The following is a 14,915-nucleotide window of genomic DNA, read 5'->3' as shown; positions in this document are numbered from 1 at the left end:
AAGGATATAAAAATGATCCTATTTTCCCATGTGTTTTTATAAAAAGTTCAAGTCCTGAGTTTGTTATCATTGCTGTATATGTTGACGATTTGAATATTATTGGAACTCCTGAAAAACTTTCAGAAGCTGTGGAATATCTAAAGAAAGAGTTCGAAATGAAAGATTTAGGAAAAACAAAATTTTGTCTTGGTCTACAAATTGAGCATTTAAAATGTGGAATTTTCATTCATCAGTCAACTTATACTGAAAAGATTTTGAGACGGTTTTATATGGATAAATCACACCCATTGAGTAGCCTAATGGTAGTTAGGTCACTTGATGTAGAAAAAGATCCTTTTCGACCTAGAGAAGAACATGAAGAGCTCCTTGGTCCAGAAGTACCATATCTTAGTGCAATAGGAGCATTGATGTATCTTGCTAATTGTACAAGACCTGATATAGCTTTCTCTGTCAATTTATTAGCAAGATTTAGTTCTGCTCCAACATATAGACATTGGAAAGGGATTAAGCACATACTCCGCTATCTCCAGGGTACTATTGATAAAGGATTATTATATTCTAATAATTGTGGGTCACAACTTATTGGCTACGCAGATGCAGGATATTTATCTGATCCACATAAAGCCAGATCTCAAACTGGCTATTTGTTCACTTGCGGTGACACTACTATATCCTGGCGATCAACAAAGCAAACTCTGGTGGCTACTTCCTCAAATCATGCTGAGATACTTGCAATTCACGAGGCAAGTCGAGAATGTGTTTGGTTAAGATCAATGACATAACATATTCGAGGAACATGTGGATTAACATCTAATAAAGAAGTACCAACAATTCTCTATGAAGATAATGCTGCTTGCATCGCTCAACTTAAAGGAGGGTACATTAAAGGAGACAGAACTAAACATATTTCACCAAAATTCTTCTTTACACACAATCTTCAAGAAAATGGTGATATCGATGTTCAACAGATTCGATCAAGCGATAATCTTGCAGACTTATTCACGAAGTCATTACCAACATCAACTTTTGAGAAGATGGTTCACAAGATTGGAATGCGTCGATTAAAGGATCTCCACGAATGCCAAAATGAGGGGGAGTAATTTCATACTGCACTCTTTTTTCCTTGACCGAGTTTTGTCCCACTGGGTTTTCTCGGTAAGGTTTTTAATGAGGCAGTTATTATGGACATCCAAGGGGGAGTGTTATAAATAGTATTAATTATGTGGATGTCCAAATCTTTTATTTATTACCATTAATGTAATCAACATTCCCTTTTTCTTAGTTTCCCTTTCTCTTAGTTTCTTAATATTTGACTCTTGTATGTGTATAAATAGGAGATCACCTATTGGAATAAAACACTCAGAAAATTCTCATCTCTTCTCTATTTTCTTTCTCTAAATTATAATATTACATAATACTAATATTTCATAATAATTTTAAATATATTGCTTAATTTTATTTGCCTAATTAATATTTTTAGAAACAAAGTTATGGTTGTAGCACATGTCTTACATGTGCTTCTCCAACTAGTTATTATAAAAGATTGTGGAAAAAATAACAAATAGGGTAGTTAATTTGAAAATATTTTTCTATTAATAATGAATAATTATACAAATTGAATATAATAAAAATTATGAAAATAATTAAATAATAAAATATATATGTAATTTTTTTATTAAGAAAAATAAACTTAGTACGCATAGTTCAAGTTTTTTAAATAAAATATTAGGAAAAATAATAAAATAAAATTTAAAATTATAAAAATGAGAGAATTAAGGAGAGAATAGAAAAAATTATTTGGGGTGATTTCAGATTGCAATGTCACCGTTTCATTCTTCTTCTTTATATATACACTAGTTAACAACTCGCACTTCGCGGCGAAAGTTTAAAAAAATTAATATTATTAATTTTCATATAACTTTTATTTGAATAATATGAGAAGTTAGGTGTACATACGGGTTAAGCTTGACATGTAAGTACAAAATTTGTTTTTTTTTTATAGTGGAAGCCCGACATGGTTCATATAACACTCTTCTGTATATCTCTATCATTTAAAATTATTCTCATTTATAAGCAATGAGTTAACATTATTAACTTATTTTTATACAATTATTTTTTTTTTGAATAATATGATAAGTTAGCTAGGTGTAAAAAAAATAGTTTAAGATTTATATATATATATATATATAGAGAGAGAGAGAGTTTAATTAGTAAGTAATTGAAAAAAATGTGAGTTATTATTTTTAAAATTATGTGATATTTAGAAAAAAAAAATCGTGTGGTTTTTTTTTTTTTTTTTTTTTTTTATAAAAAAAAAAGAAGTAATTTTAGAGTTATCATTCTTTAAATTATGTGATATTTGGGTTTTTAAAAAAAAAAATTGAAAGAAAATTGTGAGTTATCATATTTAAATAAAATAGCTAATAAAGATCAAAAAATAAAAAAAGTAATTTTAGAGATATTTTTTAAATTACATGATGTTTGCGATTTAAAAAAAATCTTCAAAAAATGATGTACAACATATATAATTAATAAATTGAAAAAAAAATTAAAAAAAGTGGTGATAGATTTAGAGTTATTATTTTTTTAAAAAAAAATAAAAAATTAAGAAAAAAATAAATAGATATATATATATTTGTAAAGCTAGTAAAAAAATTTTTTAAAAAAAATAAAAGAATTAAGGAAAGAACAAATAATATTAATTAAAGAGATTTTATATATAGATATATAGATATAGATAAGTGTATAGGTTTAAACATTTATAAATATAATTAAATATTAAAAATACCGAGAGAATAAATGAGAGGAGAAAATAATAATTTTGCTACGATTTTATAGCGTCATGTCACCGTTTTATATAGATATATAAACATATTGATAATTAATAATAATAATGTAGAATTTTAAAGTGTCATGTCACCGACACATATAGATATATAAATATATTGATGATTGATAATAATAATAATAATAAGAAGAAAAACGTGTGGTATGGGTATTATATATATTAAAAAAAAAATTAATTTATAAAAGATATTTTTATAAAAAATTTGTTAAAATAATAATTAAATATCATAAATATAATAATAATAATAATAATAATCAGAAAAAAAAAACTTGTGGTATGGGTATTATATATAGTGTTTTTTTTTTAAAAAAATGATTATTAGTTTATGTTAGATATTTTTATAGAAAATTTATTAAAAAATAATTGTAAAATATTAATTTGTAAATTTATATTTTAATAAAATATTAAAAATGAGAGAATTAAAGAGCGAAAAGAAAAATAACTTTAGAAAGATTTTAGAGTGTCATGTCACCGCCTCATTTTTATATTGATATTAATAAATAAATTAGAAGATAAATCCTTTTTTTTTTTATTATTAATACCAAATAATATTACTCCTATAATAGGGCAACTAACCAAGAATCCAATAACAATAATACAATTCTAATAAATTATTAACCAAATGTCTACAAGAGACGTCGGTTATAGACTTATGCAAGATAAGATAAGAGTATCTCTAATGGTAGTATTTTTTTGAAGATTCTATATATCTACACATTATCTAAATATATAATATTTTATTTTATTTTTATTTCACATCATTTTTGGCACATTTACTTCTAAAACACTCTAATGATATAATACCTTATAAAAATGTTATAATTATGATCTCACACACATTATTATATATAATTTTTTTTATTAAACTATTATATATATTACACATTTAATTTTTTATTATATAAAAAAAACATAGCATCAATGTTATTGTGTGCCATCAATATAAATTTTAAAAATAGTATTCTTTTATCTCCAATAATATAACATTCTTATATTTTGCCACCAAAACTTTCTACCTCATCAAACATTCTCCAAAATATTCTCCAAGCATCCTTATAAGTGGGCACTGCCGAATATGCCAAACATTTATCTATATATTATGCTCACTACATATACTTTTGGAATTTGCTTGGGTGGAGCTTGAAAAATCCGTCTGTATATACAGACAAATAACAATTGTCTACGTGTCATCTTATTAAATAATCACCATTCAAATTTTCTTTACATATATATTATATTTATTATATTTTTATTTTATTTTAAAGTCAAACATTTATCTTTCTCTACCTTCCATCAAAAGTGCATTTATATTTAATCTCTAATATATTTTTTCTGTTTTTAAAGAGTTTTAGATTGTGTGAGAAGATAATAAAGTATATAAAAGAAATAAATTAATGGACTACTCTTCTCATAATTAATTAATTTCTCATACCAATTAGTTTTGAGATATAAACCTTATTCACTTTATCTTAAATTCTAACACTCAATCACCATTCACCATAGCTTAGTTGGGGTTTAAGGAGAAGTCTGAACATATACTGTGCTGATAACATATAATATTGTGTACGTAGGATTATGGGTTAAGACATTAATTTATTGTATTCTTTTTTTTTTGGGACTGTATATGGATAATAAGTTAGGACAATTTATTGTGTTTTTTTTTTTTTTTTTTTTTTTGAAGTGTATGTTTTTTCTGGTCATAGACCATGGGAAAGACTATGGATGAAATGGTCATAAACATGGGAAAAACTATAGAGAAAATGTTAAGATATTTATACATGCATGTGATTTTGGATTTTATTCTGCACATCACACATCAAATTATTCCATTTAAATGAAACAAAAACTTGAATGGAGAGCATTTAATAAAATACCACGCAGACAATATGTTTATATGTACATAGAGATGTTTTTTCTAGCTCCACCCAAGTACTATCCATCCTATTCTTTCATAGCAAAAAGCCAAATATATATATATATATATATATATATAACTCCTTATATATTTCACGTACCTCCAATTAATTTGAGTGGCTAATATACACAGTAGCTTTTATGAAATCAGTTATCGTGTTTTTTTTTTTAAAAAAAGAAACAAAAGGAGTACTGATAGAATCATTTTTTCAACCTAAATATATATGTGACTCTTATCTTCCTATCCCTTCATCCCTTTCAAATTCAGAACTATTGAATTTGAATGCCCAATAATACTAATATGGAGGAATTGAAGCCAAGGTTTCCAAATTCATGTCCATTGACTCCACTAGGATTCCTGGAAAGAGCTTCAATCGTCTACGGCGACTCCATTTCCGTTGTCTACAACGACCTCTCCTACACATGGTCACAAACCCACACCCGTTGTCTCCGTGTGGCTTCATGTATCGAATCATTCCTCGGCGTCAAAAAAGTCAAGTCGTTTCAGTCGTCGCACCAAATATTCCACCAATGTACGAGCTCAACTTTGCAGTCCCCATGGCTGGAGTAATCCTCAACAACATCAACACTAGACTTAACGCCGTTACTATCTCTGTCATGCTCCGTCACAGCGAGTCCAAACTCGTCTTCGTAGACCAACTTTCCGTCCGTCTCGTCCTTGACGCCGTCAATTTGTTCCCGAAAAACACGCCAACTCCTCTTCTCGTTCTCATAACTGATGAAAGTATTACGGACGAAACGAGTTTAACGGCTGTTAAAGATCTTGATCGTTTCGTTTGCACTTACGAAGAGTTAGTTGAGAAAGGTAGTGAAAACTTCAAGTGGGTCCGACCAGTCAACGAGTGGGATCCAATTGTGTTGAATTACACCTCCGGAACGACGTCGTCTCCTAAAGGAGTTGTTCACAGTCACAGAGGCGTTTTTGTCGTGACTCTTGACTCGCTCATCGATTGGGGCGTTCCCAAACAGCCAGTTTATCTATGGACACTCCCTATGTTCTGTCAAGAATGGTATATAAACAGGGGACACAATCCTCTTTGCTATTGCAGCCACACCTAATCATTACCAATGATTAGGTGTCCTTTCAATCATCACAGAATATTCCCTTTGTAAAAGTTTGTTATGCATTGATTTCTGTAATGCCATGTGGCAAACCTGTATTGGTTAACTTTGTATTCCCTTTACCTATTTAATGAAGCTGCTGCACTCAGTCTCAATTGAGCTGAGAATTTCATTCTTCTCTATTTTTTATCTTGGTATCAGAGCGGCTGAACCAGACCTCCATCAATGTCGACTGGACATTCTCAGACTCCCCCCACTCCACCTCCTACCAATCGGAATCCTACCGCTCAAGCCTCGACTGGTACAACAAATGCCAGCTCCTCCCAAAATCTAACCAGCAACTACACACAGCCCTTCAATACCCTAAACCAACCATTCTCCCTCAAACTTGACAGAAACAACTTTACCCTATGGAAAACAATGGTGTCCACTATAATCCGTGGTCACAGACTTAATGGTTTCGTGAATGGAACCAGACCGTGTCCTCCCGAGTTCATACCAGCTGAAGTCACTGCAGAAGGAGATCAAGAGACCGAAGTTATGCTCAATCCAGAGTATGAACACTGGATTATCAGTGACCAGTTGCTCATGGGCTGGATCTACAGTTCGATGACTGAAACTATTGCAACAGAAGTCATGGGTTGTGCTACCTCTGCTGCACTTTGGCGCGCGCTCGAAAACCTGTTTGGAGCTCACTCCAGGGCAAAAATGGATGAGTATCGTACACTTATTCAGACTACACGAAAAGGTACTACTCCCATGACTGATTATCTAAGGCAAAAGAAAATGTGGTCCGACATGCTTGCTCTTGCCGGAGATCCGTATCCGGAGGCGCATTTGGTTTCGAATGTTACATCTGGCCTTGGTATTGAATATCTGTCTATTGTTGTTCAAGTTGAGGCAAAACCTAACATCTCTTGGCAGGAACTTCAAGACATGTTGTTGAGTTTTGATAGTAAGCTTGAGAGGTTGCAGGGAATAAGCAACACTAAGTCTGGTGGTATTTCGACTGGTTTAGGAGTAAATCCTACAGCTAACATGGCAGCTACAAGCATGGGTACCAAACCCAGTCATAACCCCAATCCAAACCGTGGCCGTGGAGGTAACAGAGGTGGTTCCTCTCATTACAACAGCAGGGGTAGTTCCAGAGGTGGAGGTCGTGGTCGATCCAACAACAATCCCAAGCCAACTTGCCAAGTTTGCGGCAAGTATGGCCATTCAGCAGCTTACTGCTATAACCGGTATGATGAATCATACATGGGACAAGATCCTCGAGCTCAAACCACTCAAAATCCAAGTGGTAACAGTGGTGGACATTCAGCTTATGTTGCCACTCCAGAGGTTGTTGATAGTGATGTTTGGTATGCTGATAGTGGTGCCAGCAACCACATCACTTCAACTGTGTCAAACCTGAACCAAAAATCCGACTATAATGGTAAGGAAAAATTGACTGTGGGAGATGGAAATCAGATCACCATCTCTCATGTTGGTTCAAGTAATTTACCAACAAATACTGAAAAGACCTTGGTGCTAAATGAGATGTTACATGTTCCTAAGATTGCTAAAAATCTAATAAGTGTTTCTAAACTAACCGCTGATAACAATGTTGTTGTTGAATTTGACTCTTCATTTTGCTTTGTGAAGGACAAAACAACAAGGAAGGTGCTGCTCCAAGGGACACTTAGAGACGGGTTATATCAGCTTGCTACTACAGCCAAGTCTCAGCCGAAATGGTCAAACCAGAAACTGTTTACTGGTGTTTCTTTTATGGACAAAAATAATGTGTCTAAGTCATGTAGTGTTGAGTCTTTTATTTCAAAAAATGATGTATGGCATAGGAGGCTTGGACATCCCTCTCTTAGAGTGTTAAAACATGTTCTAGCCTCTCAAAATGTACCACTGTCAAGAAATGAAAATGTTCAGTTTTGTGATGCGTGCCAATTTGGTAAATCTCATGCTTTACCATTCAAAATGTCCTCTAGCCGTGCCTCTAAGGTTCTAGAATTAATTCACACGGATCTTTGGGGTCCATCACCAGTGTTATCCAACACAAACTACAAGTATTACATACATTTTGTAGATGATTTCAGTAGGTACACTTGGTTATACCCTCTTAGAGCCAAATCTGAAGCCTTAGAAGCATTCCTACAGTTTAAAGTTCTTGTTGAGAATCAGTTTGAAGAAACAATTAAAACTCTTAGAACAGACTGGGGTGGAGAGTACCAAGCTTTCTCTGACATTGTTATTGAACATGGAATTCAATTTGTTCACTCATGTCCTCACACCTCAGCTCAGAATGGTAGAGCTGAGAGAAAGCACAGGCACATAGTCGAAATGGGTTTAACCCTTTTGGCTCAAGCTAGTATGCCACTAAAATATTGGGTAGATGCATTTCAAACAGCTGTATATCTCATAAATCGTCTACCTACACCTATCTTGCATCACAAATCACCTTTTGAGACACTTTTCAATAAAAAACCAGATTATTCATTTCTTAAAGTGTTTGGTTCATCATGTTTTCCATGTCTTAGACCTTACCAAACTCATAAGTTCCAATTTCACTCTTTGAAATGTGTTAACCTAGGATATAGTGATTGTCATAAAGGTTACAAATGTTTGAGTTCAACTGGAAGAGTCTATATCTCTAGAAATGTTACATTTAATGAGAGTGAGTTCCCTTTCAAATCTGGTTTTCTTAACAACTTTGCTGCAGAAAAAGAGGTGATTATTCACAACACACAGTGGTCTCAACTACCTGACATACATTTCACTAAATACAGCCAACAAAGTCCATTTAATCCTGCTGATACTGCTCGAAAAACCGTCTCTCAACTGTCCCCTGGAGCTCCATCTGCCACAAATCAGCAACAAGAGGTTAGTGATCATGATAATATTTCTGTTGATACTGTTAATGACATCAGTGATAGTTCCAATGTTGCAGACCAGCAATCACTAGAACAAGAGCAATTAAATGTACCTGCTGAAGCGCCTATGCAATCTCACCACATGATAACTCGGTCTAAAGCTGGAATATTCAAACCCAAAGTCTATTTGGGAAAAGCTCAGTGGAATCCAATTAATGAAGAGCCAAGAACACTTGAGGAAGCACTGAGTTCGCCAGTTTGGAATCCAGCTATGAAGTCTGAAATTGTTGCCCTCAAGAACAACAAGACCTGGACACTTGTACCTAGGTTGGACAGCTACAATGTTGTTGGCAATAAATGGGTTCATAGAATAAAAAGAAATGCCGATGGTTCAGTAGAAAGGTACAAGGCGAGACTCGTGGCTAAAGGCTTTCATCAAAGGCCGGGTATAGATTTTTATGAGACATTTAGCCCTGTGATTAAGGCAGCAACCATCAGAATCGTGCTCACCATAGCTGTGTCTAAAAACTGGCAGATAAAGCAAATAGATGTCAACAATGCGTTCTTGAATGGACAACTGGAAGAAGATGTCTATATGCTACAACCTCCTGGCTTTGAAGATCCAGAGAAACCGAACCATGTTTGTAAACTTCACAAGTCTCTATACGGGTTGAAACAAGCCCCAAGAACATGGTTTGATCAACTAAAGAAGACTCTGCAGCAATGGAACTTCACTAATTCAAAAGCTGATTCCTCTCTTTTTGTCTACATGACAGATGAAATTATTCTCATGGTACTGATATATGTGGACGATATTATTATAACAGGAAACAATGAAAAAAGGCTGAATGAGTTCACTTCCAAACTGAACAAAAAATTTGCTCTCAAGGATCTAGGACCACTTCACTTCTTCTTAGGAATTGAAGTCTGCCGTGACATCACAGGGCTGTATCTGACACAATCAAAGTACATATCTGATTTGCTGCACAAGTATGAAATGCTCAACATAAAACCGTGTCCCACACCTATTGTTGCTGGAAAACCTATGTCAAAGCTCGATGGAGAAGCTCTCCCTAATCCTACGATCTACAGAAGTGCAATAGGAGCTCTTCAATATCTGTGCCATACAAGGCCGGATATTGCCTTCGCAGTAAACAAGTTGAGTCAATTCTTACAAGCACCAACCACAAGCCATTGGAATGCAGTCAAGAGAGTGTTAAGATATCTCAAGGGAACCATGCACCACGGTCTTCACATTGGCTTCAGTCATCACTTAAACTTAGTTGGCTACTCAGATGCAGACTGGGCATGCTGTCCTGATGACAGAAGATCAATTGCAGGATACTGTGTCTATCTTGGAGAAACTCTAGTTGCTTGGTCTTCAAAGAAACAAGCAGTTGTGTCTAGATCAAGCACTGAATCCGAATATAGAGCTCTTGCTCATGTTGCATCCGAGATTACATGGGTCGAATCCCTTCTCAAAGAACTCAACTTCAAGCTTCCCAGTACTCCTATCACATGGTGTGATAACCAAAGTGCAAGTGCCTTAGCCTCAAACCCGGTATATCATGCAAGAACAAAACACATAGAGATTGATATACATTTCGTTCGTGACAAAGTGCTGAAGAAAGAGTTAGAGATTTGCTACATTCCTTCATCAGATCAAGTAGCCGACTGCCTAACTAAGGGACTATCACATTCAAGATTTCAGTACCTGATCGACAAACTTGGAGTGAGAGCCTCACCCCTTCGTTTGAGGGGTGGTGTCAAGAATGGTGTATAAACAGGGGACACAATCTTCTTTGCTATTGCAGCCACACCTAATCATTACCAATGATTAGGTGTCCTTTCAATCATCACAGAATATTCCCTTTGTAAAAGTTTGTTATGCATTGATTTCTGTAATGCCATGTGGCAAACCTGTATTGGTTAACTTTGTACTCCCTTTACCTATTTAATGAAGCTGCTGCACTCAGTCTCAATTGAGCTGAGAATTTCATTCTTCTCTATTTTTTATCTTGTTCCATGCTAACGGCTGGGGCTACACTTGGGGCACCGCCGCCGTTGGTGCAACCAACATATGTCTCCGAAGATTCGACGGTCAGATCATTTTCAACTTAATCCGACGGCACAGAGTGACACACATGTGCGCGGCACCAATCGTACTAAACATGCTATCAAACTCACCCAATGCCGGGCCTCTCCCCAACCCTGTTCACGTCATGACCGGCGGAGCGCCACCGCCTGCGGCGGTGCTCCTAAGGACTGAGTCTTTAGGGTTTGTTATCAGTCACGGTTACGGGATGACGGAAATGTTGGGAGTGGTTGTTTCTTGCGCTTGGAAGAAGGAGTGGAATAGGTTCCCAGCAACGGAGCGTGCTCGGTTGAAGTCCCGCCAAGGGGTTAGGACGGCGGCGATGACTGAGGTTGATGTTGTTGATCCGAACTCCGGCGTTAGTGTTAAGAGAGATGGTTTAACAATGGGTGAAATTGTACTCAAAGGGAGTTGTGTCATGTTAGGTTATCTGAAAAACTCAACCGCCACCGCGAATTGTATAAGAGACGACGGGTGGCTCTATACAGGAGATATGGCTGTTATGCATCCAGATGGGTATTTGGAGATTAAAGATCGATCAAAAGATGTAATCATAAGTGGGGGAGAGAATGTGAGCAGTGTGGAGATTGAGTCAGCTCTTTATAGTCATCCGGCAGTGGATGAAGCGGCGGTGGTGGCTTGTCCAGATGAGTATTGGGGTGAAACGCCGTTAGCTTTTGTGACATTGAAGAAAGGAGCAGTGAGAGTAACCGTAACGGAGAAAGAGATATTGGGGTATTGTAGAGAGAAGTTGGCTCATTTTATGGTACCTAAAGTGGTGGTTTTTAGAGATCAGTTGCCGAAAACATCGACTGGGAAGATTCAAAAGTTTACGTTGAAAGAGATTGTTAAAAGTATGGGATATTCTTCCTCTTCTTCCTCTTCATATGGGGCTCGTCGGAGTAAGATGTAATGCATATGGGCAATAAATATATGTACTAAATGTTTGTTTTGTATGTGTAATTATATTTGCTGAATCATACTCTAGCTATTTTTCTTGGTAAATAATAATCTTGTTTGTATATTATATTTTAATGAAAAATAAATAAAAAAATGTGTTTCCACCAGATTTTTATTCGAGATATTGTGATTGTGAAGACAGCTTAAGTTCAACATATATTGGATTATTAAATAATTAGGATTAATCATGATATTAAGTTATTAATTATGATTTACATATTTGTGGAAATTTATTTAAATTCAGAATAATTATGCTATATGTATATTTCTTGTTTTCTTGTGTTTGTGTTAGCACTACAAGAAATGTTACTTTTACTAGCACAGTGTTACTGCGCTGGTAAAAGTAACTTTTACCAGCACATTTCACAAACTGCGCGGGCAAAAGGGTCAAAGTTTTACTAGCGTACATTTACAGTGGCTAAAATTTAACTTTTACCAGCGCATTTACGCGTTGGGAAAAGTCATTTTTGCCAGCGCTTTTTATTTTATGCTGGCAAAAGTTCTAATACCAACATTGATTTGCCAACCCCCTTTTGCCAACACATCACAAGTAAATTCTATTTTACTAGCTGCGCAATACCAACTTTTGCCAACACAAAAATGTGCTGGCAAAAGTGACATTTCTTGTAGTGTAGGTAGCAGTAGAACGCGATGCTGGACAATTAGAGAGTCACGTTTTGTATAATTTGGAATGTTGATAGCGGGACATCGTAGTTAGGCTTTGGAATATCGATAATGTGTCGGGAGTTCGTAATGACTAAATTACCATTGAGTAACTTTTAACCTTTGGTTTAAGTCAAATTGCAAAATGGTCATTTTGCTAAGATTTCCTTTTGTCTTTTTGTGAGTTTATTTTGAGGATAATATTCAGATTATAACTCATTTTATTATATTATTAACATATATCTAAATTAGAAGAAAAACTTAGAATTAAGATAAACTTTCTCTTCACACCCACCCTCTCTCTCTCTCTCGAATTCTCTAGGAAAACAACTAGGGCTAGGATTTTCTGCATCAATTGTGAGATTCTAGCAGGTTGTGAGTATTCTAAATCAAGGTAACAATCTTTTAGCTTCTCCCTCTTCATTTTCCTTCAAGCTCAAGTTAGGTCTTAATGTTTAAATTTTAACTCTAGGCTACTGTGTTGGGAATGGGGATTTAATTTGGTGTTCTGAGGTTAGATTGAGTTGGATTATGTCGGTTTGCTTTGTTGTGGTGATGTTTTGGCAAAGTTTGAGTTTAGAATTGAATTTCTGGGTTTAAAATTGTGATTAATTGCTTGAATTGAGCTTAGTATGATGTATGCATGTGTTTTGGAAGCTTTTAGGAAGTTTGGGTTTGATTTGAGTTGTGGGGGACATTTTTGAGGTTCCTAGCTCTGAACTGAAATTCCGGTTCAGGGGGACCTGTAACAACTGGTCGACCGATTGGTCTCCAGGGAACTGGAATTCCGGTTGGGAACCGATCTGCCGGTTGGGCACATTCTTGGCTTAAAGCTGGTGATAAAAATACTAAGTTTTTTTTCACCGGTTTGCGTCTCATAGGAAAAAGACTAATACTATTAAGTATTTGAAGGATGACTTTGGTAATAGTGTTAATGACCTTGAGGCTATGTATGATCTTATTTTTTCTTTTCTTTTTTCTAATCTCTAATTCATTCTGAGGGCTGCTAAGGCTACCAGTCAAATTTTAGACTGTTTATGACCCTCTCTCAAGGATCTTGAGATTGATTTTCTTGGCCAGTCTTTCACAGCTCATGAAGTGAAAAAAGCTATTTTTAGTCATTCTAGGGATAAAGCTCCAGGCCTTGATGGCCTCAATGCTTATTTCTACTAGAAAAATTGGGCCACTCCTTGTCCTGATTTTGTTCATGCTGTCTTGGACTGTTTGAATAATAATGTTGATTTCTCGGATATTAATACTTCTCTTATTGCCCTCATCCCTAAGAAACAACATGCAAATTCTATGAAGGACTTTAGGCCTATTAGTCTTTGTACTACTATGTATAAAGTTATTATGGTTTTAGCTAATCGTCTTAAGGTGGTACTTGATAAAATTATCTCCCCTTTTCAAAGTGCTTTTGTTTGTGCTAGAATTATTTATGATAATATTCTTATTGCTCAAGAAATTATTCATGCCATTAACTCTCGGAAGAATGGTAAGAGGGGTTGGGCTGCTCCTAAACTTGATATGGCTAAGGCTTTTGATCGAGTTGAATGGAAATGTTCGGAAAAGCATTATGTTCCACTTTAATTTCCCTATTAATTTTGTTACTTTGGTTATGAGGTGCATTTCTACTACTAATCTTTCCTTTCTTATTAATGGTGTTGTCAAGGGTTCCCTTAAACCTTGTAGGGGTCTTAGGCAAGGGGATCCTTTATCCCCTTACCTTTTTATTCTCTGTGCTGAAGGTTTGTCTTCTCTTCTCAGGGTTAGGCAGGAAGCTGGTCTTCTTAAAGGAATTGCTATCTCTAGAAATGCTCTCTTATCTCTCTTTTTTTTTTTTTTTGCTAATGATAGCCTTCTTTTTTGCTCTGTTAATAGAAGCTCTTGCTTTGCTCTTCAAGAGGTCTTTATTGTCTATTTTAGGGCTTCGCGTTAGGCTATTGATTTTTCTAAATCTCAATTCTTTTTTCTCCTAACACTTAGCAGGAGGTTCGAAATTTGTTTTTTTTTTGGAACTTTTATCCTTGAAGATCGACCCTTTATATGTAAGTACTTGGGCCTTCCCCAATGTCTCTTTAGATCTAAATATCATTCTTTTGCTTTCCTTCAGGATAAGGTTGCTTCTGTTCTTAGAGGTTGGTCTTCCAAATGTTTTTCTAGGGCGGGTAAGGAGGTTCTTTTGAAAGTCGTGATTCAAGCTATTCCAGCTTATGCAATGGCTTGCTTTAGGTTACCTATTAAACTTTATAAGGGTATTGAGGCTACAATGGCCAGATTTTGGTGGGGCTGGGGTATCTAGGAAAATTCATTGGAAATCTTGGAAGGTTTTGTGTCAATCAAAATATCAAGGTGGCCCGGGTTTTCGATCACTTGTTCATTTCAATCAGGCTATGCTTCCTAAGCAGGCTTGGCGAATCCTTAAAAATCGCACTTCCCTCCTTAGTTTGGTTCTTAAGGCTCGTTAACTTTCCCCACTCTTCTATTC

General features: G+C 35.2%; 1 protein-coding gene and 1 pseudogene across 1 annotated transcript; both read left to right on the top strand.

The window, feature by feature from the left end:
- The first annotated feature begins 299 nt into the window (after positions 1-299).
- Positions 300-782, top strand: LOC133039360 (secreted RxLR effector protein 161-like). The gene has a single exon (XM_061118235.1). The coding sequence runs from the start codon at positions 300-302 to the stop codon at positions 780-782; it is 483 nt and encodes a 160-aa protein (XP_060974218.1).
- Positions 783-4,829: 4,047 nt separating this feature from the next.
- LOC115724725 (probable CoA ligase CCL11) lies at positions 4,830-11,873 on the top strand (annotated as a pseudogene).
- Positions 11,874-14,915: the final 3,042 nt, after the last annotated feature.

Source organism: Cannabis sativa, chromosome 6, assembly GCF_029168945.1.
Source record: "Cannabis sativa cultivar Pink pepper isolate KNU-18-1 chromosome 6, ASM2916894v1, whole genome shotgun sequence".
Taxonomy (NCBI): Eukaryota; Viridiplantae; Streptophyta; class Magnoliopsida; order Rosales; family Cannabaceae; genus Cannabis; species Cannabis sativa.
The sequence above is the reverse complement of the archived record's forward strand: the minus strand, read 5'-3'. Positions and strand labels throughout refer to the sequence as shown.

What these genes read in the sequence shown, in the direction of transcription:
- LOC133039360 (XM_061118235.1), top strand. Translation starts at nt 300, where the DNA reads ATGGTAGTTAGGTCACTTGATGTAGAAAAAGATCCTTTTCGACCTAGA.